The sequence below is a fragment of the Pipistrellus hanaki genome (assembly GCF_964339955.1).
Source record: "Pipistrellus hanaki genome assembly, chromosome: 14".
In the NCBI taxonomy this organism is placed as follows: domain Eukaryota; kingdom Metazoa; phylum Chordata; class Mammalia; order Chiroptera; family Vespertilionidae; genus Pipistrellus; species Pipistrellus hanaki.
This window is the reverse complement of record NC_140516.1, coordinates 39,057,561-39,082,587: the sequence shown is the minus strand read 5'-3', so window position 1 is coordinate 39,082,587 and position 25,027 is coordinate 39,057,561. Positions and strand designations below refer to the sequence as shown.

The 25,027-nt window shown below is 39.9% G+C and overlaps 1 protein-coding gene and 1 pseudogene across 2 annotated transcripts in view; one reads left to right on the top strand and one right to left on the bottom strand.

Annotated features, from left to right (window-relative positions):
- ARMH3 (armadillo like helical domain containing 3) overlaps window positions 1-25,027 on the top strand; it is a 142,322-nt gene that overhangs the window by 93,026 nt on the left and 24,269 nt on the right. Inside the window, exon 24 of the mRNA XM_084903773.1 lies at window positions 21,900-21,978. Coding sequence (XP_084759899.1) covers window positions 21,900-21,978 — 79 coding nt within the window. The remainder of the gene's footprint in view (window positions 1-21,899; window positions 21,979-25,027) is intronic.
- On the bottom strand, window positions 8,291-10,229 carry LOC311632658 (large ribosomal subunit protein uL22-like; annotated as a pseudogene). The gene is made up of 2 exons: window positions 9,717-10,229; window positions 8,291-8,403 (listed from the first exon to the last, which is right to left on the bottom strand). The product of its transcript is annotated as a large ribosomal subunit protein uL22-like (transcript).

Sequence of the window (25,027 nt, the reverse complement as noted above, 5' to 3'; positions counted from 1 at the left end):
ATGATTACATGATTGTATGCATTTTTCAAAATGTATAGACTCTAAGAAGGGTAAAATTTTCTGTATGTGGATTTTACCTTGATTTTAAAATTGGGGGGGGGGGAGTCTTCAGGGTGAAGGAAAATTAAATTTTTGACCATCACTACCATACTTTATATGTGCCAATTATTTGAAAATAATTTGAGTAACAGGGAGTAGAATTGGAAGATTTGGATTTTCCTCATGTTGCTTTCAAATTCCAAGGAAGCAGAAATGGGAGGGTGGGTTGTGGTATTCCTTAGATATTCGTATTATATAAACCTATATACTAATGAGAGGATTATTTTAAGAAGGAAATCAGTTAAGGAGCTCTTGGACCTTGTTGATAGCCATCAGACATAGAAAAGAGGATCATTTCCCAAATTTATGGATTGAATCCAATTATTTGGGTTTTCTATGAATTTAATTTTATATCTTAGAGCTTTATTTATTTCTTCTGTCTGAGCCCTCCCACTGTTGAAATGTTATAAGACACAGAAGAATGCCAGGGATATTTGTGTCCCAAAACTGACTTCAGAGACAACTTCTATAAGTCTCTGTATTTGGACTGGAACAAAAAGCTTGGTTACATTATGGGTGTCTAAGTCAGGTTTGCACCATAGCAGGGATAGGTGAACCACAAATGCTAAACCAAGGCTGATAGCTGCTGCGCTCTTTGCCCCTCTCCCTCGTGTCTTCAATGTTCTAAACTTTGTATAGAGTGTTTGCTCTACATGTCCAACTTGAAGTACCTCCCTGAATTCCAAGCTATTCAATATCTACTCAATATCTCTAAAAATATCTCTGGGAAATTATATAATGGCAGTATTGCATTAGTTGCAGGGATAATATTCAGTATAGCTCTGTGGCTGCAGCTTAGTGTGCTAACTGCTGACTACCCAGAGCAGATGTGTAGCCATCATTCTGACCCAGACTGGGAAGATTACATTTAGCAAGATGCTGACTCCCTAAATGACTTGCAGAGCAAATGTCTCTGGGTCTTTCAATGTTTTCAGCTGAATGGTTTTCAGCACTGGACCTGAAGGGGCTGCTGTGGCTCCCAACCAAGACTCCATCTGTTAAAATCTCATATTGATTTGTATCCCTGTTTACAAAAATTCTGTCCCTTCTTCTCCTTCTAGTGTGATAAATAATGCAAATATGCTTGATGAAGTCTGCTGTCAGAACAGCACTCTAATCATTTTGTTCAGGATTAATTAAACTAATTTAATCAGAAATGGGACTTTCTCATAGCCCTCTATATCAAGTGGCTTATTGTTTTCTTTTTCTGACTTAACATGTCCACTAATACTTGCAGGGTCAGCAAATAGTAATTATAAAGCTGTAATTAACCTTGTAGAAATAATAAATTTTAGTAGGAAGAGAAATCGTAAAATTACATTTAAAATTTTTGACTTGCCGAAACCGGTTTGGCTCAGTAGATAAAGCGTCGGCCTGTGGACTGAAAGGTCCCGGGTTCGATTCCGGTCAAGGGCATGTACCTTGGTTGTGGGCACATCCCCAGTAGGGGGTGTGCAAGAGGCAGCTGATCGATGTTTCTCTCTCATTGATGTTTCTAATTCTCTATCTCTTTCCCTTCCTCTCTGTAAAAAACATCAATAAATACACACACACACACACACTCACACACATTTATTTATTTATTTATTTATTTATTTATTTATTTATTTAAAAAGAAACATCAATGATGAGAGAATCATTGATCGGCTACCGCCTGCACACTACCCACTGGGGATCGAACCTACAACTTTGGCATGTGCCCTTGACTAGAATCAAACCCGGAACCCTTCCATCACAGGCTGATGCTCTATCCACTGTACCAAACTAGTTGGGGCCACATACCTCTTCTTGACTGCATATCTGTTACTCTCTTCCCCAAATAAATAGTCTCTTGATTTGGGGATTTATCATTCTTATAAGCTGCTTTACTCTTCTTACTAAATAATTTATTAATTATTGTGTATTTTTAATTTTTTTGTGCATATTATCTTATGTTCTACAACTTACTTTTTTATTCAATATTATATTTGTAAGATTTTTATTGACTTGTATTGCTCTAATCCAACTTCAATGTTGCATAATATTCCATTGTATAAATATACCATAATCCATCCTACTGATTGAAATGTAGGTGGTTTCCCACTTTCTTGGTATGAAAGACAATACTGAATAAATGTTCCTACTTATGAATCCCTATGACCATTTGGGAGAATATCTTTAGGAAATATACCTAGGAATAGAATTACTGTGTCATAAGGTTTGGGCAACTTGTACTTAACTATTGCCAAATTGCCTGAAAAGCCGAAACCAGTTTGGCTCAGTGAATAGAGCATCGGCCTGTGGACTGAAAGATCCCAGGTTTGATTCCGGTCAAGGGCGTGTACCTTGGTTGCGGACACAACCCCAGTGGGGGGGGCGGTACAGGAAGCAGCTGATTGATGTTTCCAGCTCTCTATCTTTCTCCCTTTCTCTCTGTGAAAAATCAATAATATATATATATTATTATAACTATATATATAATAAAATATATATATTTTAATTGCTTGAAAAAATCATGCTAACAACATATATTCCCACCAGTAGTGTGAAGACCTGTGCTTCTGAAATTCAACTCTAGGGATTAAATAAATGGAAAAGACTTTTATTATATAGAATATACACTGAGTGACCAGATTATTGTGCATTCAGAGATCATAATAATCTGGCCACTCAGTGTGTGTGTATGTTATGTGTATGTCACATTGTGGTATTGTCTTTTATTTATTAATGGAGGGTTTGGAAGGTAATTATAATGCTTTCTGAAGTTGAATATTAGGTACATAAACATTCAGTATATTCTTTTCTGCACCTTTTTCTATGTCTGAAGCATTTAATTTAAAAATTTACCAGACTTAAATCTTGTGTGATTCCCCATCACTGTTAGGGATAGGATAATGTCCAAACTTCCTTGCATGACACCTTGACCTCAGCCTACCTTCCTTTCCAGCTTTATTTACTATCACTCTCCCATCTGTCCTAAGATCTGGCCAAAGTACAATTGGCCACAGAATCTCAGATGTCATACCTCTGCATGTGTTTTTACCTAGAATGCTTTCCCATTCCTCTTTTTCACTTAGCAAAATCCTATTTATTCTTCAAAATCTATTTCAGATGTCACCTTCCTTAAAAGCTTTCTGGGTTCTTTGAAGAAGTATGATTCCACTTGTATTACCACAGGACTTTATACATCTCTTAAAGCACTTGTCACATTGTAGTATTGTCTTTTATTTATCTGACCATGACTAGATGGCAAACTCCTAAGTGCAGAGACCACGTGTTTGTTTGTTTTTAATATATTTTATTGATTTTTTACAGAGAAGAAGGGAGAGAGATAGAGAGCTAGAAACGTCGATGAGAGAGAAACATCGACCAGCTGCCTCTTGCACACCCCCTACTGGGGATGTGCCTGCAACCAATGTACATGCCCTTGACCGGAATAGAACCTGGGACCTTTCAGTCCGCAGACCAACGCTCTACCCCTGAGCCAAACCAGTTTCGGCCACGTTTTGTTTTGTTTTGCTTCTGTAATCACTGCCCCTAGCACAGTGCAGTATGGTACCATAAAAGAATGAGTGGATGCCTGGAATGAATGGTTTTATCTTCTAAGGCCTTAATATTGCCACCATCATCTTCCAGAATCAACAGCAATCTGAGGTCCTAAGCTAGGGAAGTGGATATTGAGATGTCTAAGTGCTTACAGAGCTCCCTTCTGATTGTGCTCCCCAATGTTTCTGTGGGGCCCCCATATAAAAGAGTGCTTCAGATTTAATAGATGTTATGCAAACTGCTGCATGTTCATGGATTCCAAAGAAATAATTTAGGGGACTGACTGTGGAAGGCATGGGTTTATTAGGATTTATGTGTGCACTGGTAAAGTTTACTACCACGCTGGCTGCCACCAGTGAAGTTGTGTCTCTAAGTCCATCTGGCCTACGCACTGGCCACACTAGAGTCAGCAGGCCAGGCTCTTCGTTTGCCGCCACCTAGATTTTCCCAACATAAGGTTTTAGAGAATACAGAAAACAGAAAAACAGGGCATGCAAGTGGACGGGGATGTGCCTGTAGTGAGATCAAAACAAGAGCTGTTTATACGCCAGGCTGCCATCTAGAAGCAGTTTCTCTTTGGCCTTTCTTAGACTGAGTTGCTGGCCAGGTTCCCAAGGTCTCACAGTCTGCTTACAGGATGGGAGGGAGAGTTGGAGCATGGGAAGGGCCCAGTACATTCTTGGCTGAATTAATCTACGATAGCCAGGAAGTATGCTTTGGGATTGTCAAGAGAGTCCCCTTTCTCATTGATGAGCTGAATTGTTTATCCTGACACAGTAGAATTTATTACTAATTCCTTCTAGAGTAGCATGAGGACAGCCAAAAAGTTTTAATTATCTAAAATGGGGCTTTGAGACAACTAAAGCCACTTTGAAGTGAATTATTAATAGTATTATGCATTGATTTTCTTCCTTTTTAAATTAAATCCTCACCTGAGGAAATATTATTTATTTATTTATTTATTTATTTATTTATTTATCTTTATTTTAGAGGAAGGGGAGAGAGAGAGAGAGAGAGAGAGAGAGAGAGAGAGAGAGAGAGAGAGAGAGAGAGAGAGAGAGAGAGATTGACTGGCTCTTGTACTCTCCACAACTAGGAACTGAACCATTCAATCTAGGGATGTGTGCTCTGACTTGGAATTGAATCTGTGACCTTTCTGTGTATAAGACGACACTCCAACTGAGCCACACTGGCTTGAGCTGTCTTTCTTGCATTTTAAAGTAACAAGTCAAGACAATTAATGCTATTTTTATCTTACAGATCTCCTGAATTTAAAAGATGATTTTATAAGGATGCTTTTAAAAAGCCCTCTCATTGGCTGAGTGATGGATTGCTATCATTTATGTAAGCTAGAGGCCCTGCTGAAGGAATCTGTTTGATGCTGTTTCACGTGCTATTGTTTGAGGTGTTTGGTGCTTTACTGCTGCTGGCAGTAGGTGTTTTTTCAGGCTCTTTATGAAGTAAAAGTTCTCTTCTGTATTTCTTACTGAGGACCTTCCCAAGTGCATATTATTGTCTTATAAGCCAAAAGAGGACCAAGGAAACTGTTATAATTACCAGGCAGCTGCAAAGCAGAGCCATTTATTCTCTTCAGTGTGGTTTGGTGGAGATCAGAGACTCAAGGCTTCAGTGTGGCTTTAAGTGGAACAGCTGCCACACCAGCTGCAGACTGACACTCTGTGGAGGGCGGTTCGGGCACAGCACCACCAAGATCCATCATTCCCATGAGATGGAAAGGCCTGCCTTCAGCTTACTAGTATGTAGCTGCTGTGTGCTTTAATTTAGTTTTAGGTGAAAGGAGGCACAGAACCTGCCACAGCCTAACTCCATGAGCATCTTTGAGTCAGTATTGAGCAAAAAGGTGCAAATAGGACCCTGGCAGTCTTGTGGCTTTCACAAAGGTATCCTGCTACTCTTTAGCCAGGAAAGCTTTAAAATAAGACTTAACTTAAGCATTATCTCCTTCAGGATGCCTTTTGTAGGCCCCCAGGTTGGGCTATACCCACCCCCTCCTCGTGCTCCCATGATACGGTTTGGCCCTTACCATATTCTAATGAAATTGTCTATGGAGTGCCTTTTCCATTAACCTCTATATTCCTTGCTAATTGGAATCAAATGTCATTTGCCTCCTCCATTTCCTAGCATAGTACCTGCACATAGTAAATATTCAATGTTTGTCAAACAAATTAAACTATCAAGAATCAATGGCTATACTAGCAAAACCTTAGGTTCAGAAACCGTAGAACTTTCTTCTAGGGACTATTGTTCCTTCACTACATAAGAAAGCTGTCATCACTTCTCAGCCTTATGGCTAAGATCAAGTGGAGAAAGTAGGCAATTTTCAGAGTAAGGGAGGAGGAGAAAATAGAGAAATTCTCTCTTTCTAACATGGTGCATATAGTATAAAGTTCTGCAATCACTATAAAACCAAATTTCTCCTTTGGGCAGTGTCACCACTATTTCTGGGATATTGAAGAGAAAGCAACTAATAACTTCTTTGTGAGCATAAAACAATTATACCCAGCCTCCCACAGAGAAAATCTGCCAGAGCCAACTGCCTTACCCTCCACATGGGCTTCATTTTCTTACTCCAGGATCTCATCCACTCTCCCCCAAAGACGTTCATCTTGTTGCACTATTATGATGAATGTTTGGAGCTGGCTCTTACCCCCTGCTTTACTAGCTATTATTGGGGGTGCTGTCAAAGAATCAGTCCCCAAATTTATCTTCCAATTAAGTCCTCTCCTGGGCAGCGCTGCTTGGTTTTGAATAGTCGTCCTCTAGTCTCCCTTTTCCCACCTCCCACTGCCTTTGAATGCAAGGAAATTGCAGGCCTGTTGCAAACAAAGCACTGTGGTAGAAAGTAGGGTTGCAAGTCATTTTCTACCACAGCTCTTTGTTTGCTCTTGTTCTAGGCCTAGAGGGAAGCGCAAATGTATGGGTGCCTGCGTGTGCATGTGCTATGAGACTTCCATCAATTTCAGTCACAAGCCATTCCATGTCATTTCTTCAATTGGCTGATCATATCTGTCTCCTAGCAATGTCTTTAGGATCTACTGTCTATAATAAGGTAGAAATTTATTGGTTTCTGAACACAGGGGCCTTACCTATCTACATGTCTACTCTCACCTGCTCCTCTGAGTGATAGACACATGGCCTGTGATGAGTTCTTTTTTAATGTTGTGTGATTTTTTTAATTGGTCTCAACAGGTATTCCTGCAGTCTTCCTCTTGTGAGGATCCTGACTTCGTAGGCTACCATTTAGTTAGTTTGGGACAGTGGTTGGCAAACTCATTAGTCAACAGAGCCAAATATCAACAGTACAACGATTGAAATTTCTTTTGAGAGCCAAATTTTTTAAACTTAAACTTCTTCTAACTCCACTTCTTCAAAATAGACTTGCCCAGGCCGTGGTATTTTGTAGAAGTGCCATGCTCAAGGGGCCAAAGAGCCGCATGTGGCTTACGAGCTGCAGTTTGCCAACCATGGGTTTGGGACTTTCATTTTGTCTCTCATAATTATTTTCAGAAAGAAATAGGGCCAAAAGTTGTTCCAGGTGCCATTTGTAAATCTTAGGATAATTGATAAGTATACATTTCACTAGCAAATCGTGCATTTTGTTCAATAATAGATATGGATTAAGTTGTTGAGAAAAATCTGACCCTTTTGCTTTGGAGCTAACTCAATAATCTGATATTGAGGCTGCCACTAACATTGGAAAAGCAACATGCCTCAGTAGTATATTTTTTCCTGTAGAAAAAGTATATTGCAATGAAGTTTTAACTTTTTCCTTATTCAGTGAGAAAGATACTATCAACTTCACCCAAGTAGAATGGTCTAATACTTTGAGCAGCTTATTTATTTTTCATTTACTTTTTTTTTAATAATTCTTTTTTAAAGCAATGCTTACTATTTTATTTGTATGTTTATTTATTTTTAATCCTCACCTGAGGATATGTTTAGTGAGAGGAAGAGAGAGAAACAGAAAAAAATATCTATTGGTTGCCTCCCATACATGCCTTAACTAGTATCAAACCCGAAACCCTCCAGTGTACGCAGTGCTTCGGTCACTGCTATGCATGTGCTATGAGACCATCCAGGGCTTCATTTACTGACTTTATTTTTTTTTGTTAATCCACCTGAGGATAACTTTTCCATTGATTTTTAGAGGGAGTGGGGGAGAGAGAGAGAGAGAGAGAGAGAGAGAGAGAGAGAGAGAGAGAGAGAGAGAATGAGAATGGGAGAGATGCCCTTGACTGGGAATTGAACCCACAACCCTTCAGTGCTCAGGCCAATGCTCTAACCTCTTACCCATGCCAGTCAGGGCTTCATTTACTTCTTGACCTACTAACCTATCCCATTTTTCTTACCTTACTAATCAAACTTCTATGCAGTTCCCCTGCTTTCTCCCATATCTCTGCCTCTCTAGCTCTCGAGGCTCCTTTCTCTAGCCAACCACACCTCTTCCCCCAATATTTATAGCCAGGCTTCTTACAAAAAAACACTGGTGCTGAGGCCTCTCTGAAGGCAACATAAGTCACTGCCGGAGCAGGTGAAGCAGCCTCCTTTTTAGAGCTGACAAGAAGGGTGACGCTCTCCGTCACAATGGGTGAGCGAGCAGACAGGGCCGAGTAACGCCACATCTCAGTGGTTAGTACCTGCAGGCTCAGAGCTGACAGTCACTGTAATAAGATTCATCTCTGTTCACTTTACTGATGTGGGCTTTATGGTAAATGTTCGCTTGCTTAATTACTTTGGCAGACTCACTGATTGCCTTTCCTGAGGAGTTCCAAAAGGTGCCCCTGGGATAGAGCATAAACCTCTTTCCATGTCTTTTAATTTCATTCTTTGCTTGGAGTACTTAAAACTGGTATGTGATCCATTTGTCTGCCCTCCCCTCTCTGCCGTGCACGGACATTAGGACCGCTCCTGTCCACTACGGTGTCCATATGCCCGAACCAGACCACTCAGAAATACTGGCAGTCTTCTCCCTCCTTTGTCCATATGGGATCCCACTCCTCCCTTGCTACCACTGAGGTACATGCACAGCTCTTCTGATCAGTTTGGGATTCATGTGCCTTTTTTCTCTAACTAGTATGGGATCCACAGAATATTTCCCTCTCTCTCTAGTCCAGCGTGTGTTCTACTAAATTAATTTTCCTCTTTTTTTTTTTAATTTTAATTTTTTGTTAATCCTCACTCAAGGATATTTTTTTCCCATTGATTTTTAAAAAATTTATTTTATGCTGAATTTACTTCCGGGCCATAAGTTTTTTGTTTTGTTTTTTTAAATCAATCTTTATTGTTCATATTATTACAAAGGTTCCTCATTTCTTCCCACCTCCACCAGGTTCCCACCCCACCCTCCGCCCCCTCCCCATCCCCCATTGTCCTCATCCATAGGTGCAGTTTATGTTCAGTCTCTTCCTCCCTCCCTTTCCCCGAAAGTAAATCCCTTTTCAGATAGTAAATCAGTTACTTAGTATTTTCTCATATCAATAATACCTCCACATGCCCAATGATACATTTCACACAAAAGACATTTTCAAATAGGTCAACCAGCCTCATCCAGGCCCCACCCAAGGCACTCACAGATCAACACCCCAACCCTATACTAACTCAACACATCCAGATCTAAGCCTTCATCACTTGATTCAGCAGACCCTCAAGTTCCCACAAAAGTTTCCAGCCATGTCTGAGAGGCAGCCTTGGGGCAGGGGCAGGCGAGGAGCGAGCTGTTCCGGGCCTGGCTGCTCCGGGCCTGGCCTCTGTTGCTCTGGTTTGTTCCACAACCAGCTGCTCCGGGTCTGGTCCCTGCCGTTCCCGACTTAGTTGCTCTGGACTTGGCTGCTGCTGCTCCGGGCCTGGCCGCACCCGACCCGGCTGCTCTGGGCCCGGCTGCTCCGGGCCCTGCCGCTCCGGGCCCTGCCGCTCTGGGACTGGCCGCTCCCAGCCTGGCAGCTGCTGCTCCGGGCCTGGCCACACCCGACCCGGCTGCTCCGGGCCTGGCCGCTCCCAGCCTGGAAGCCTCTGCTCCGGGCCTGGCCGCTCCCAGCCTGGCAGCTGCTGCTTTGGGCCTGGCCGCACCAGACCCGGCTGCTCCGGGCCTGGCCGGGCCATAAGTTTTTGTTTCTTTAGTTTCTTCTGGGACATCTTTTTCTTCTGGTTTAGGAACAGCCTGCTCTTTCTCAGTAAGAATCATCTCAATGTGGCAGGGAGAGCTCATGTAGGGGCTAATCCGCCCATGGGCTTTGTAGATTCTACAACGCATCGTGGGAGCTTTGTTCACCTGAATATGCTCAATGATCAGAGATTCCACATCTAAACCCTTCAGTTCAGCATTGCTCTCGGCATTGTTAAGCATGTGCAGCAAAAATTCAACACTCTTTTTGGGCCACCAACCCTGTGTCCAGCCCCTCTGTTTCGCCTGGGCATGCCTACCAAATCCATCATTGTAATGACAGAATGACTTCTTTGAAGTGATATTCTTCAGATACTTGGTGTGTTTTCGAATATGTGTATCCTTAATGGTCTGGGCAGTTTCACGAGTGTTCTTAAAGTGAATACAAAGTTTTAGCCTCTTGATATGCATGATTTCATGGAGTTTTCTGGGTCTAGTGAATAGCGAACCATTTTCAGAGGTCACCTATGGCCACTTTGGGGAAGAGGAAGAGGTGTGTGTTTTTGTTATTGTTGTTTTTTGGAGAGAGTGGAAGGATGGGAGGGAGAGGGAGAGGGAGAGAGAGAGAGAAACATGGATGTAAGAGAGAAACACTGATGTGAGAGAGACTCATCGATTGGTTGCCTCTTGCACAAGCCCTGACTAGGGCCAGTGATAGAACCGGCAACCCAGGTACATGCCCTTGATCAATAATCGAGCCCATGAACATGTGATGCATGGGCTGGCACTGTAACTGCAGAGCAACACCAACCAGAGCTTTCCCTCTGTTCTTGAAATGATTAAAAAAAAAAAAAAAAAAGTCTAAGCCAACTGCTAATTTTTCCCCCCTCTTGCTCAAAGTTAAATGTTTTATAATATATTTCAGGTGATTGGCTTGTGCCAGTTTTTAAAAATAAATATATTTTATTGATTTTTTATAGAGAGGAAGGAAGAGGGATAGAGTTGGAAACTTCGATCAGCTGCCTCTTGCACACCCCCTACTGGAGATGTGTTCGCAACCAAGGTTCATGCCTTTGACTAGAATCGAACCTGGGACCCTTCAGTCCACAGGCTGACTGACGTTCTATCCACTGAGCCAAACTGGTTAGGGCTCATGCCAGTTTTCTAAAAGTTTTTGAGTCACATTCAGGGGATTGCAATGTTCACCATTAATTAAAATTAGATTACTTCTTGGGGTTTTGAGCTGATTTCTGCCTGAGAAGTCCTCCCATGTATGTATGAGGATTTTCTGTCTTGAAGTGGGACAGAAAATCTAATAACATTCCCACATGGCACATTTTATTCCTTTGTATTTATTAGATATAGCTGAGAGTTTAGAGGGGCCTTGCTTCTGGAGATAGGAAATCCAGGACCAATCTAATTGCAAAGTTTATCCAAGGTTTGCATTCTATACTCCCTGGAACTGTGCCACCAATTCCTGCTTTGCCACTAGAGACAAATCAAGAGAAGTGGAAGCACAGAATAATGGGATCTGAGCAGGGATAAGCTAATCTTCCTTTTTCTTTTCTTTTTTTTTTTTTTGAGAGAGAGAGAGATTTATTTTCCACCATTCATGTATTCAGTGGTTGATTTTTGTATGTGCCATGATGAAGGGTCAAACCTACAACCTTGCCGAAACCGGTTTGGCTCAGTGGATAGAGCGTTGGCTTGCAGACTGAAAGGCCCCAGGTTCGATTCCGGTCAAGGGCATGTACCTTGGTTGCAGGCACATCCCGAGTAGGGGGTGTGCAAGAGGCAGCTGATCGATGATTCTCTCTCATTGATGTTTCTAACTCTCTATCTCTCTCTCTTCCTCTCTGTAAAAAAATAAAATATATATTTTTTAAAAACCTGCAACCTTGGTGTATTTTGGTGACAGTCAGGGCCAGGATAGGCTAATCTTGTCAGTGTTTTACCCCTAGGAAAATTTTGGAGCCTCTCTTCATTTATGGAGACATACCTTTAATAAAAAGTAAACACTTCTAAGGGGAACGAATTAAGTAATGTCTTCTATGGAAATGTAGATGGTCCATTTGACTTTTGTGGTTCCTTCAACTCCTGTGGTTCATTTTTCATTTACATTCATTGTGATTATGTAAACAGTGAAAAAATGTCAGGTTGGTATATCTAAAGCAGGAAGGAATTTCATTATTTTCTTATGGCAGCGCTAGAGGAAATAATTTAGCCAAAGTGTAAAGCCCATGGCCTCTTACTTGGCTTAAATCTATGGTTTGGGGCCACAGTAACTAGAAATTAGCTCATTTTTCAAGCAAAGTAGCTATAACCAATTGCCCAATTTCCAGCAGGTGATGAGGTGGAAACCCACATTGGACAAAGTCATGCATCAAAGTAGAAAGCTCAAACTGCCAAAATGTATAAGCATGCACACAGCTCCAGAAAATGAGACAACTGCCCCTCAGGCTGTGTGCATGTACATTTCACATACATTAACTCTTTCCTGCTTTGCTTCACTTAATGAATTTTAAGCCTTCATTTGTCCAATGCAGTGCCTGGATGAAAATGTCACCCAATAGGTAAATAACCTATCTGGTGTGACATATGTATTTCTCACCTAGAAATAAAGAGGAATGCTGATTCATATTGTTCACTCTCCAGGTTAAAATATGCGGTTACTATGTTGCAGTCAATGATATAAATTCTCTGTTCTCCCTTAGACCAGTAAGTTTGTGTACAAAAATAAATCAAGTTCTCTTTAGTAATTGGGCCAATTTGCATAGTTGATCATTGGGTAAAGCAAGCAACTAGATAAACTGGCCAGTAGCTTATTCTTCCTGATGTTTGTCAAAATGGCTTCTATAGTAAGGTTCTATTTTTGTGTCTCTGTCCTAAAAAGAATGGCCACAGAAACTGCCGTATAAGGAAGGGGCTGCTTGGCATGAAAGGGTTAAGACTTGGTACATAGGGAATAAGTTAGAGGAATGACCTTAACAGGTCAGTCCCTGAAGTTTTGAGTAGATAGTTTCAAAGTGAAAAGGTTAGAAGGTAATTCTTATTTGAGGTTTTATTTTGTTTAATGTTAATTAGCAGAATCTCTGAGGCTTGTAATGCACTGCTGTTAACAGGCGTCAAGGGAAATTGCTTTTTTTTTTGTTATTGTTGAATTGATGGGCTGAAGATTCATTGACTCCATGAAGAAGAAAGCTTATTACTGCATGAAATGGAAGTATATGAGGCAGTTCTGAAGATGAAAAGAAATGTTGGTTTGAAATTAAGTAACTCAACCTCAGATAAACCATTTTAAACACTGTTACATGTCACTTAATCATACCTTCACCCCTTCTCCAAAGCCAATCTTTTACCTGTATGTTTGAAGGTTTCCCAGGTAGAAGCAGTTATGAATGTGATGGTTTTCTTGTCTCTAACTCCAGACATCTGAGAGTATACTCTGTAGTATGTCACACTGGGCTGCTCTTTTGGGTGTAGGAAAAGGGAAGCTGCTTGGGGGCTGGAGAGAGGTTTCCTTTAGCTCATGTTAGATGGTGTAAATATAGGAAAACAGGAAAAGCTTTGGAAAGGAAATCCAAGTAGATGAAGAAACTGGTACTCAGAGAGATTGGTCTCTTGCCTATGGTGACACAGCCTAGAAGTGGAGTAAGCAGGATTTTAATACAGATCTACTGCCTCTGAAGCCATATATATATATATATATATATATATATATATATATATATATATATATATATATATAATGTTCAGGGAAGCAATGGTATTTTAACCAGGTCTTCAAGGAAAGACTTAGTCTTTTTAGTGATGGGGGGGGGGGGGAGCATTTCATGTGAAGAAGACCGTGTAAACAAAAGCATGACATCCAGTTGTATGTGTTTAGAAAGTATTTAAAAATACAGAATTATAGCTCTTATGAGTTTGAACCTTGAGATCCAGATTTATTTTTACCAGAATTTAGGTATTCACTCATAATCTATTTAATGTAAATCTGGTAGCCTTATAGGAATAATTTTAGGGTGAAACATTGAAGATTCTTCCCAGTATGTACCAAGTTAAGTATACTAATTATGTTTCCTCCCTTGGAATAAGAGCTATATAAACTTTTCGAGTAAATAACCTTTGCAGGTTTTTATCCATTTTAAAAAAGTAATATATATATTTTTAAAATTTCGCCTGAAGATATGTTTATTCATTTTAGAGAGAAGGGGGGCGGGGGTGAGAAAGAGAGAGAGGGGGAGAGAAACATGGATCGGTTGTCTTCTAGATGCATCCTGACCGGGAATTGAACCTGCACCCTTTTGGTTACAGGATGATGCTCCAACTAACTGAGCCACTTTGCCAGGGCTGTTTTTGTCCTTTTTTCCTGAAGGATTTACATAGCAGCTTTCAGAGACAGCCTGCTTCCTTCAGCTATCAGTCAGGAAACAGTCACCATGCTCTGGGCTCCTGGATGAAACATTTATCTGTTGTTTCATGAAAGACCCTTAGATGCTCCCCCTGTCTGTAGGAAGTGGCTGGTGTTGTGAGAAATTGCATCTTTGGAGGATTTATTTTAAATTCACATTGGGTATGAGGAAAAGAGTCCACATTTTCTCTTAAGCTACATTGCCTACATTGTTAAGGTAACATTTCCATGCATTTCTTGGGTAAGTTGGGCATTAGCTTGTAACTCAGCCATCATCCACCTAGCACTAGGGAAAAGAGAGCTGCTTTGCAGTGCCATGAGTCAGAGAGAATAAGTTAAAAATGGACCAAGAAATCCCCAGCTCAGCCTTGCTGTTCCATCTGTCCACTTCATTTTACTTCAGTTTGTATAAGTGACCCCTGTCTTCAGCAGACAGAAGTTGACAGTTGCTTGAAGGGTGGCCCAGATTCTTGCCCTTAAAGGTGCTTTGGGTGCAGAGTCATCCCTCATGGAGGCTGGCTTCTGAAATACCTTTGACTATGCCATTGTCTTTTTCTTTCCTCTTTCCTCTTTGGGGCTGTGTAATTCAGCTGCACTAGGAGATCACATACCAGCATGTAACACACTCCCCCACTGCTCTCCCACCTCCCTGCCCCCGATTCAACAGAAACTTAGGCTTACTTTCAGAAGCCACTAGATTAATAGGCAATGTCAGAAAGCTTTTCTCTGGCCTCCTGGTATGATTAGAGATGAGAAGCTTTAAGAGAGAGAGAGAGAGAGAGAGAGAGAGAGAGAGAGAGAGAGAGAGAGAGAGAGAGAGAGAGAGAGAGATTAGCCTTTATTGCCTTTAGTAACAACTTTTGTTACTTCTTTGGAGGACAGCTGTTCCTGTCTGAGCCATATTTTTCCCCAGGATAGGGATAAAACATTTTTACTGCTGTTTTCATACTTTTGGAGATTAGCTGGTGATCATGGAGCTTGTTTGTGGTGAGACTGGACAGAAACCTTCTCAGACTTTCATTCATTCGTTCAGTTTTAATAATCAAATCTGCCAGTATGCCAGACATTTTGCTAAAGGCCTGAGAATATATTGGTGAGCAAAATAAATTTGGTTTTTGCTAACATGGAGCACTTAGTTCCATTTTGAGAAAAGCTAGAAGTTTGGTTAAAAATTATATTTCCTTTTTCCACCAAATTCTACCTCCAGATTTCTTTCCCTTCCCTTGGGCCTTATTTTTTTTTTTTTTAATTTTTATTTAAATTCTTTATTGTTGAAAGTATTACATAAGGCCCCCCCCCATTGACCTCTCCCTGGCCACCCCCACCCCTCCAGCACATGCCCTCAACACACACACACACACACACACACACACACACACACACACTCACACTGTCGATGTCCATTGATTATGCTCATATGCATGCATATAACTCCTTTGGTTGATCTCTTTCCCCCCCACCCCCTTCTGTCATAGGTTGGACAGTCGGGCCTTATTTCTTTAAACCCTCTTTATAGTCCTGGATGGATGACTTTCTGAGTAATGTGGGCAGCTTCAGCCATTTCTTAAAAAAATAAAAATAAAAAAGTGGTCAGGAGTGTTAAAATAACCTTCCTTCTCCTGCACCAATCTACTCCCAATTTTTTTTATTCCAAAGAGTTCTTTTTTCAATAGCCAAAAGTTGGCATCATTTGCCAGATGCAAACCTTTTAATCTAAAGAGATCACACATATTACCAGGAGTTGACCTTTTCTTATCTCCAGGCATGGTTGGTCCTCCCTGAACATGTGGTTTCCACTGCAAGTCTCACCACGTTGCTGTCCTCTCTGGTACACACAGAGGCTTCTCCAGAAGCTCCTTAAACTCTATCTGCTGTAATTTATAAAATAGTCAGTGGCCCAATGAGCTTCTTTTCCTCCTGCCACCAGCATTGCTAACAGATGCAGGCTCTAGGAAGTCATCTTGGTAAGTGAAACACTCTGGGATCTGTAAATTCTAGCAGAATTGTTTGCTGGAGAAAGCAACTTTCTCAAGAACTGCTGGAGGCAAAGAGGCCTTAATCTTTTTTAAAAAACAAATTTATTCATACATGTTATAATTTACCCGTTTAACATGTACAACTTATTATATAACCATCATGCAATCTAATGTTAGAATATTTTATCTTCCCCCCCCCCCCGCAAATTACTCTATACCCATTAGCAGTCAATCTTCATTACTCCTCTAATCCTCCCTTTAGCCTCAGGCAAACACTAATATGCTTTCTCTATATATAATAATTTACCTATTCTGGACCTTTTCTATAAATGGAATCAAACAATATGTGGCCTTTTGTGTCTGGCCTCTTTCATTTAATATTGTCAAGGTCCTTATGCTCTGGTTTCTCTTCAGACCGCATAAATCTTTCGCCTTTTACTAATATTGTCAAGGTCCATCCATTTTGTAGCATTTATCAGTACTAAATTCCTTTTTATGGCTGAATAATCTATTATAGCCATACCACATAGTGTTTATCCTTTCTTCAATTTACCCGTTCTTCATTATACATTCATGGACATTTGGATTGTTTCTACTTTTTGGCTATTACAAATAATGGTACTATGAACATTTGTATACAGGTTTTTGTATAGACATGTTTTTTTAAAAATTGATTTGAGCGAGAGGAAAGAAGAGAGAAACGTTGATTGTTGTTCCACTTATTTATGTATTCATTAGTTGATTTTTGTATGTGCCCTGACCAGGGATCGAGCCCATAACATTGGTGTATCTGGACAGTGCTCTAACCAACTGACCTATCTGGCCAGGGCTCTCTGTAGCCATAATATTTTCATTCTTTTGGGTTTATACCCAGGAGTAGAATTTTTGAGTCATATGGTAACTCTGTTTATTAACATTTGAGGAACTGCCAAATCATTTTCCAAAGTAGCTGTACCATTTTACAATCCCACCAGCAATGTATGAGAGTTCTCCATGTCTTTATCAACACGTGTTACGGTCTTTTTAATTATTGCCATCCTAATGGGTGTGAAGTGGTATCTCATTGGGGTTCTTTATCAGCCATATGATACCCAAATATTATCTTCCATTCTCTGGGTTTTCTCTTCACTTTCTTGATGGTACCACTTGCAGCACAAACATTTTTTAACTTGACCTACTTTTTCTTTGTCACTTGTGCTTTTGGTTTCCTATCCCAGAAATCATTGCCTAACCCAGGCTTGTGAAGATTTACTATGTGTATCGGTTAATAATAGCAGATTTTGTAATAAAAAAAAACACAATAATTTCAAGAGAAACATCAAAAGTGCTTTTATTCAAAGTAAAGTCCGTCACTACCTACACATTTCCCCATCCTTCAGGTAATTTGTGGAAACCGTCCAATAGAACTTTTCTTGTTTTGAGGCAAACCATTCAGAGACCCAATTGTCCACTTCTTCCTATGTTTTGAAGTGCTGCTCAGAAAGTGCGTGTGCCATCGATTGAAGCAAGTAGTAATCTGAAGGAGCAAGGTCTGGTGAATACAGTGGGTGGATTAACACTTCCCAGGCAAGATCTTTTAATGTGTCTCTCTCTTTTTTTTTTTAATTTATTTTATTGATTTTTTTTTTTTTTTTTACAGAGAGGAAGGGAGAGAGAGAGAGTTAGAAACATCGATGAAAGAGAAACACCAATCAGCTGCCTCCTGCACACCCCCTACTGGGGATATGCCCATAACCAAGGTACATGCCCTTGACTGGAATCAAAACTGGGACCCTCCTCTATCCACTGAGTCAGTTAGGGCTCTTTTAACGTGTCTTTAACTGGTTTTGAAATGTGTAATTGTGCGTCATCATGAAGCAAAATTACTTTGCTGTGTCTTCTGGAACATTCTAGTCTTTTCATGATCAAAGCATGGTTCAAATTCATTATCTGTTGTTGGTAGTATTAAAGGTTTCACCTGGTTTTAGAAGCTCATAATACACCACACCTTCCTGATCCCACCAAATGCAGAGCATTCTTCTTTCTGAATCGAATTGGCCTTGCAGTTGATGTTGATAATTAATCTGGATCAACCCATGATTTTGTGCATTTGGGATTCTCAAAATAAATCCACTTTTCATCACCAGTCACAATTCGATGCAAAAAAAGACTTTCTTTCATGCCATTGAAGAAACATTTTACTGATGACTTTCGGTTTTCCATTTGTCTTTCATTCAGTTGATGTGGCACCCATTTTCCTTCCTTTAAAATCTTTCCCATTGCTTGTAAACGATTGGAAATTGTTTGCTGAGCAGTTTTTAATCTTTCTGCAAGTTGTTTTTGAGTTTGACACATATCTTCATCCAATAATGTTTGTAATTGTTGGTCTTTAAACTTTTTCAGTTGACCTGGACGTTCTTTGTCTTTCACATAGAAATCATCACTTTTAAAGTGTTTAAACCAGTGTTTCACAAGTATCTTGAGATGGAGCATGTTCACCAGAAGCTTCCAGAAGTATTCAGCAGCATTTTTCTTCAAAATAAAGTAATGAATTATAACTTCCCACAAATGCTTCTTTTTTGGCACGAAATTCGACATTTTTTAAGTGTAAAAATATGATATTATTAACATCTTCACATTTGACATATGCAGTTTTGAAGCTTGTCAATTCGACAAAATAGCATACATTTCAAATTGCATATATATCAATATATGTGTAACTCCATCTGTTGAAAAAAATCCGCATTATTAACCAGTACACCTAGTATTCTCATGTGTTCTTCTAAAAATTGTATAGTTTTTAATTCTTACATTTAGATCTGTGATCCACATTGAGTTAATTTTGTATATGGTGTGAGATAGGGATCTAACCTTATTTTTTTGATATAGATATCCAATGTCTCAGCACAATTTCTTGGGGGGGGAAAAAAACACACACACACACACACACTATTGTTTTTCTCTTTAATTGTCTTGCCACCCTTATCAAAGGGAAGCCTTAATCTTTCCATATGGCTCTGTTTAATGATTTATCCCCTACTCAAATTTCCTCTTCTCTCTACCCCTTCACCTGCACAATCTTCAGAAGAGATGACAGCAAATCCTTTTGGCGATAATATCAGTGGGAAGGAAAGCCTTTTAAAAAAAAAAGATTTTCTCTCTTTCATAAATCTGGTGCCTCATCTTTCTTCCACTGAGAGCTTAAGTCCCAGTCTAGGGCCATGGCCAGGTGGGGGCGGTGTGGAATCACAGCCCAGATGAGCCCTGGTAGCCTCCAAACTTCCTAGAGGAGAAGCTTAGTATTTCGGTCACTGCAAATGCATGTGTCACTCAATTGGGCGACTTATCCTGGTTTCAGTGTTTTGTCATCTCTTTGCTATCTCAGAACATATTTCTATTTCAACAGTATGAAGCTCCCAATCCCGCTCTCAAATTCCTTCCTAAAGAAGCTGGAAGGAAAAACAGTCAGTGCCAGGTTATTTTTCTTATCTCCTAAGCCTAGTGTCCCGCATCTCCAGTAGATCAGATTACTACTCAGATTTTTCAAGTAACAGCCCTAAAGAAACAGCAAGAAAAGTAAAGCAGAGACATATACTCAGTGCCCTTTGTGGGTATTGAGTTAGAGACTGCTAACTGGATTTAGACTCTTCCACATCTCTTAGGTTCCTAAACAGTCTCTCAGTTTGTCTGGTGGGAGGGAGACCTTAATCACCTGCTGAGATTTGAAGCTCTGGAAGAGAATGTCACAGGGCAGGTTGGAGGTTGATTTTATCTTCATTCCAAATATAGATTCCCAGACTGGCAAATTTGTCATACCTTCCGCCAAACAATATGAGCATATATGCTCTGCAGCATAAAGCATAGGACTCTGACCCATTTCTGTCTTATTTAATTTATTCATTCATTGAATATTTACTGAGCACCAGCTGTGTGCCAGGCATTGTGCTAGATGTTTAATGTTGCTTTATTATATAAATGTTGTAAGATTCCTCTAAGATTTAGTCACTCTTTCAACAAACATTTATTGTACGCCTACAATGTACTATTCCTAGGTACTGTGCTAAGTGCTAAGAAAGGTATTATTTTTTTCTCTGATGAGAGATTATAGCTTCCCTAAAATCATTCAGAATCATAAGTGGTCAAAGTAGGATTCCAGACCATGTTTTTGTAAAACTTTTGGTTTTTATATTTTTACCTGTATTAGATTCAATGGTTATGGAATTCTTTACAATCAATAAGTTATATGAAAAGAAAACATTGATTTCTATTATGCTATCATACACACAAATGTTTGTTTTGTCATGTTACTTCTCATCCAAGGATATTTTTTTCATCGATTTTCTTTTTTTCTTTTTTTAATATATTTTTATTGATTTCAGAGAGGAAGGAAGAGGGAGAGATAGAAACATTAATGATGAGTTCATTGATCGGCTGCTTCCTCTACGCCCCGTACTGAGAATCAAGCTCACAACCTGGCATGTGTCCTTGACCGGAATCGAACTTGGGACCTTTTGATCTATCTACTGAGCCAAACCAGCTAGGGCTCCATTGATTTTCTTTAGAGAGTGGAAGCGGGGGGTGGAGAAAAACAAAACAAAACACCACTGTGAGAGAGACACATCAATTGGTGCTTCCTGCATGTATCCCAACCAGGTGAGGATTGAATCTATAACCAAGGTATGTGTCCTTGACCAGGAATTGAACCCATGACCCTTCAGTGCATGGGCCTGCACTATAACCACTGAGCAGCTCTGGCCAGGCCACATACACATTTTAATAAACTTTTTATTTTGGAATAATTTTAAGAATTACAAAAGAAATGCTTCTCAACCTATTTTCTCTATCTTACATTACCATGATATATTTAACACTTATTTGTGATGTCTCCCAAGGCTGGGGCCTTGGCCTGGCACCACTGGCATCTCCCGCTACTCACCCCAGTTCCCCGTTCACCATCCAGCAATGGAGAAAGGACCAAGAGGTGGTCAGTGCACTTCATAGTGACTGGTCGAGCGGTCGTACTGATCATTCTGCCATTATGGTTGCTGGACTTTTATTATATAGGATAGACTCATACTAAACTCTTACTAGTATCCTAAATCTGTGATTTTTCTGCTATCCCAGAAAAGAAACAACAGGGACCTATATCAAGGCATTGGTTTCAGAGAAATTTATTTATTTCAGATTTCAGAGATTTTTTCAGAGGTAGATTTGATAAGACTTAGTGACCTTGAATGTGAGGAAGTAAAGGAGAGGGAGTATTTGAAAATGACACTCAGATTTTGGTTTCAATGGCTGGAAATAAAATTTTGATTTGAAATATTAACTAACAAGTATGAAGATTGATTCTAGGCTTCGTCAGAGATTGCATTTAGCATACGTGTAGGTCCTGAGTGCCCTGTTCTCCCCTTGGAGCTCTTCAGAGCAGAGCCAACTACTTTCCATCCTGACTGAAACACCAGGGCCCCCTAGTGGACAGCCCACTGGGTCCTGTTTCTTGTCTGAAGGATGCTTGGTTTTGTTTTTTGTTTGGTTGTGAGGTTTTCTCTAGTTCATTTGCAAAGCAGAGATGCTTAATTCTATTGTCTCTAATAAATTATTAAATCCTTCCCTCTTCAGAGTTATCAGTTCACCCTCATCATCTCATGTTCAGTAAGGAGACAATTACCCTCCGACAATCACTCCCATGCTCTCGCACTCCAACCCAGAGAGTACACAATACTTGTTTTTAACGCATTTCTTCTTTTTTTCCATCCAGTGCTATATTAATGTTAATTCTTTGTTTCAGAGCCATCATCAACCACTTTAACCCCAAAATTGAATCCTATGCTGCTGTGAATCATATATCCCAACTGTCTGAGGAGCAGGTAAGCTACTATTCTCCCTAGAGTGACCCTGCGTGGTGGCTGGGATCAAGTAGTTGCCCTATCTCTAATGGCAGAGGGATTCTGTGACTGAGCTTCTAGTGGGAGTGGCAAGAGCTAGGCTGCTAAGAGGAATTAGTAAGGGATTTGTTGATAGTACTTTAAATAGTAATGGCTTCAGCTTTTGTGCCATATGAGAGGTTTGTTAAATTATATAGAAGATATGTAGGTGAAAATTTGGAGGATTCTTATTTTAGAGTGGGTGATAAGGCATTTCTTTTCTTTTTATTTTAGGCAGAGAGTCATTTTGATTTTTGAAAATAAGAAATGAAATCTTAGAAATGGATGAAACTGCCAATTAGAAAAACCCTGAGTTCAGCTTAATTTGATGCTGTTTGGCTTGTTAAAACATGAGCCCTCATTGGGGCAGATTTTCGTTAGTAATTGAGTTCTATATGCTTTGAACAACTATTTCTGAGCAGATCTTTTTATGGTATGGACTGATTGGAGATGCAGATAGCATGGTGTTTGTTTTCCTGGAGTCTGGACTGATTTCCCCACTTCCCAAAGTACCTGCACTTGGCTCTGCATTATATAAAAATAGAGATGGGACTTTAGCGCATGGTTTGGGCTTGAACTTGGTTTCAGAATGAGACTCTTGAGTCCTTTATTTAAAAAAAATTTTTTTTATTGATTTCAGAGAGGAAGGGAGAGGGAAAGAGAGAAACATCAATAATGAGAGAGAATAATTGATTAGCCCCACACTGGGGATCAAACCCACAACCAGGGCATATGCCCTGGCTGGAATTGAACTGTGATCTCCTACTTTATAGGTTGACGCTCAACCACTGAGCCATGCTGGCCTGGTGAGTCCTATTTTTAAAAGGACAACATGAGACATCTTATTCACACAATCTCCCTTCCTTCTCACTTTATTCTTAAGTTGGAGGGCCAACGTATGCATGAGGTAAGAGTCCAGATATATAGGCCCCAAGCCAATTTTTAAAAGCCCACATATGCTCTGCTCTGCCTTTTTTGCCAGTGCACAAGTGTAACCCTTCTTCGAACCTCTTGCTAGCTGGACTAGCCAGCTACAGTGTGACCAAGTGTTCCAGTGTTCCTAAAAGCTGTTCAGCTCTTCCAGTGAGGCACCCAGCAAGCCTTTTTCCTAACAGACAAGCTTCTCAGTATTCCAACCAGTGGCTCTTTCCTCAGCCAGATGGATAGGACTCTATTAGCATATTAGTTGTTCCCTGTGACATATTTGTTCTCTTTCGTGAGGCCACCAATGAGAGTCCATCCTGTTATTTAAACTGCCTTTATAAATGGCTTCATTTTCTTTCTTTTTTTCTATTCTGCCTGTGGAGCATTCCTGAATCCTGGTTGATACCACTGCTGTCTGTGAGGTACTTCAAGATGCTACCTTTTTCCTGATGGACCAATTCAGATTGGTTTTACTAATTACCATTTTCATACAAAAGAATACAGCATCTTGAGTTTTGTTCAGTTAGAGAAAGGGTGACTTTCCTACTACAGAGAGCTCTGGTTAGTCTAAAAGTTTGTTTGTTTATTTTTTTTAAAAAAAGGAAGAGCTTTTCTCTGTCAGCCATGTGCAGTGTTCATTCCTGATAGCTTGGGAAGGTCAGGCTGAACTCTTCCTACAGCCGTAGCAGCCACAGACCAATAATAAAAATCTATTCTGGCGCATGAGGCAATCTGGAAAAGGATGATTAGTAAGCACATGTCCTCACCCTCCCCCAACTTTTTTTCAAAGTTAAATGAAGTGCCTCTCAAAAAGAGTCCGCAAACCAGAGATGAGGCAGTTTCTCTGGGGGAGAGCAGATAGTTCTGTTTGAGAATGGGGAAGGGATAACAGCTCTCTAAGGTTTATTTAGTCAATAAATAATCACAGGCCTGCTGTATACAATGTATGGTGCCGGGTAATGGGGATCTGTGGTGAGTGATCTAAGTGTAGTCCTCATTCTCACAGAGTTCTTGTACACTCATTAATTCTCTTACCAATCCTTTTCACTTGGGAATGGGGGAAGGGTGAAACTATTCTGGGACCCTTTGCAAAACTGCTCTCAAAATAGTTGTTGCTTCTCTTCCCTAACTGACTTTGAAGGGCATTACATGATAGTTTAGGGTACACTTAATTTTATTCTCAGCACTATCAGAATTGAAGTATTTGACTGTCTTGTTAATCTCCAACATGTGTTGGAGCACTTCTCTCTCCTCACTTAGGAACATTAATGCTAACATCACTTAACGTTAAGTGTATTCACAAATTTCCAAAAAGTGACTTTGAGATGCAATTGTTAGCAGCAAACTAAGTAGAAAGAAAAAAATCGAGAACTTAATCCCCAAGTAGATTCTAAAGGACTCCTAAAATAAACTAAAGACCATAAACAGGTGTTAACTGGAATCTATAGCACCTAGTAAGATAGTGGACAAGAGAAGGCTTTTTGTTAGATCTGCGTGCCCAGCCTGCCATTTTTTTTTAATTTTCTATCTTTTTGATAGATTTGTGGGTTTTTGAGCTCTGATAACCCCAGACACATTCCAGCCTCTGTTTGGAGCATTGCAAGATGATGCTTGTAAATCCATTGCTTATTAAACAAAGTCCATTATCTCACATGGGGTTGTTGTTGTTGTTGTTTGTTTGTGGTTTTGGTTTTTTTGGTTTTTTTTAGTTATCCAGAAGATAGATGACATTTTTCTGTTAATTCTTATTGGCTTCATAGAGGGCAAAACTTTTTAATCAGTTAATATACCCTCTGCATGACTGAATGTGCATTTTCTAATGTAATAAACTGCATGCATTTTTATATTGTATACACAGACGTCATATTTGAAGTTGATTGTGAAGCTTGTTCATCTTGACCCCTTTTCTGTGCATGATAAAATATATGTAAATTTACCATTTTAACCATTTTTTGTGTACAGTTCAATGGCGTTAAGTCTATTCACATTTTGTGCACCATCACCACTATCCATCTCCTGAACTTTTCATCTTCCCAAACTGAAATTCTATACCCATTAAAGAGTAACT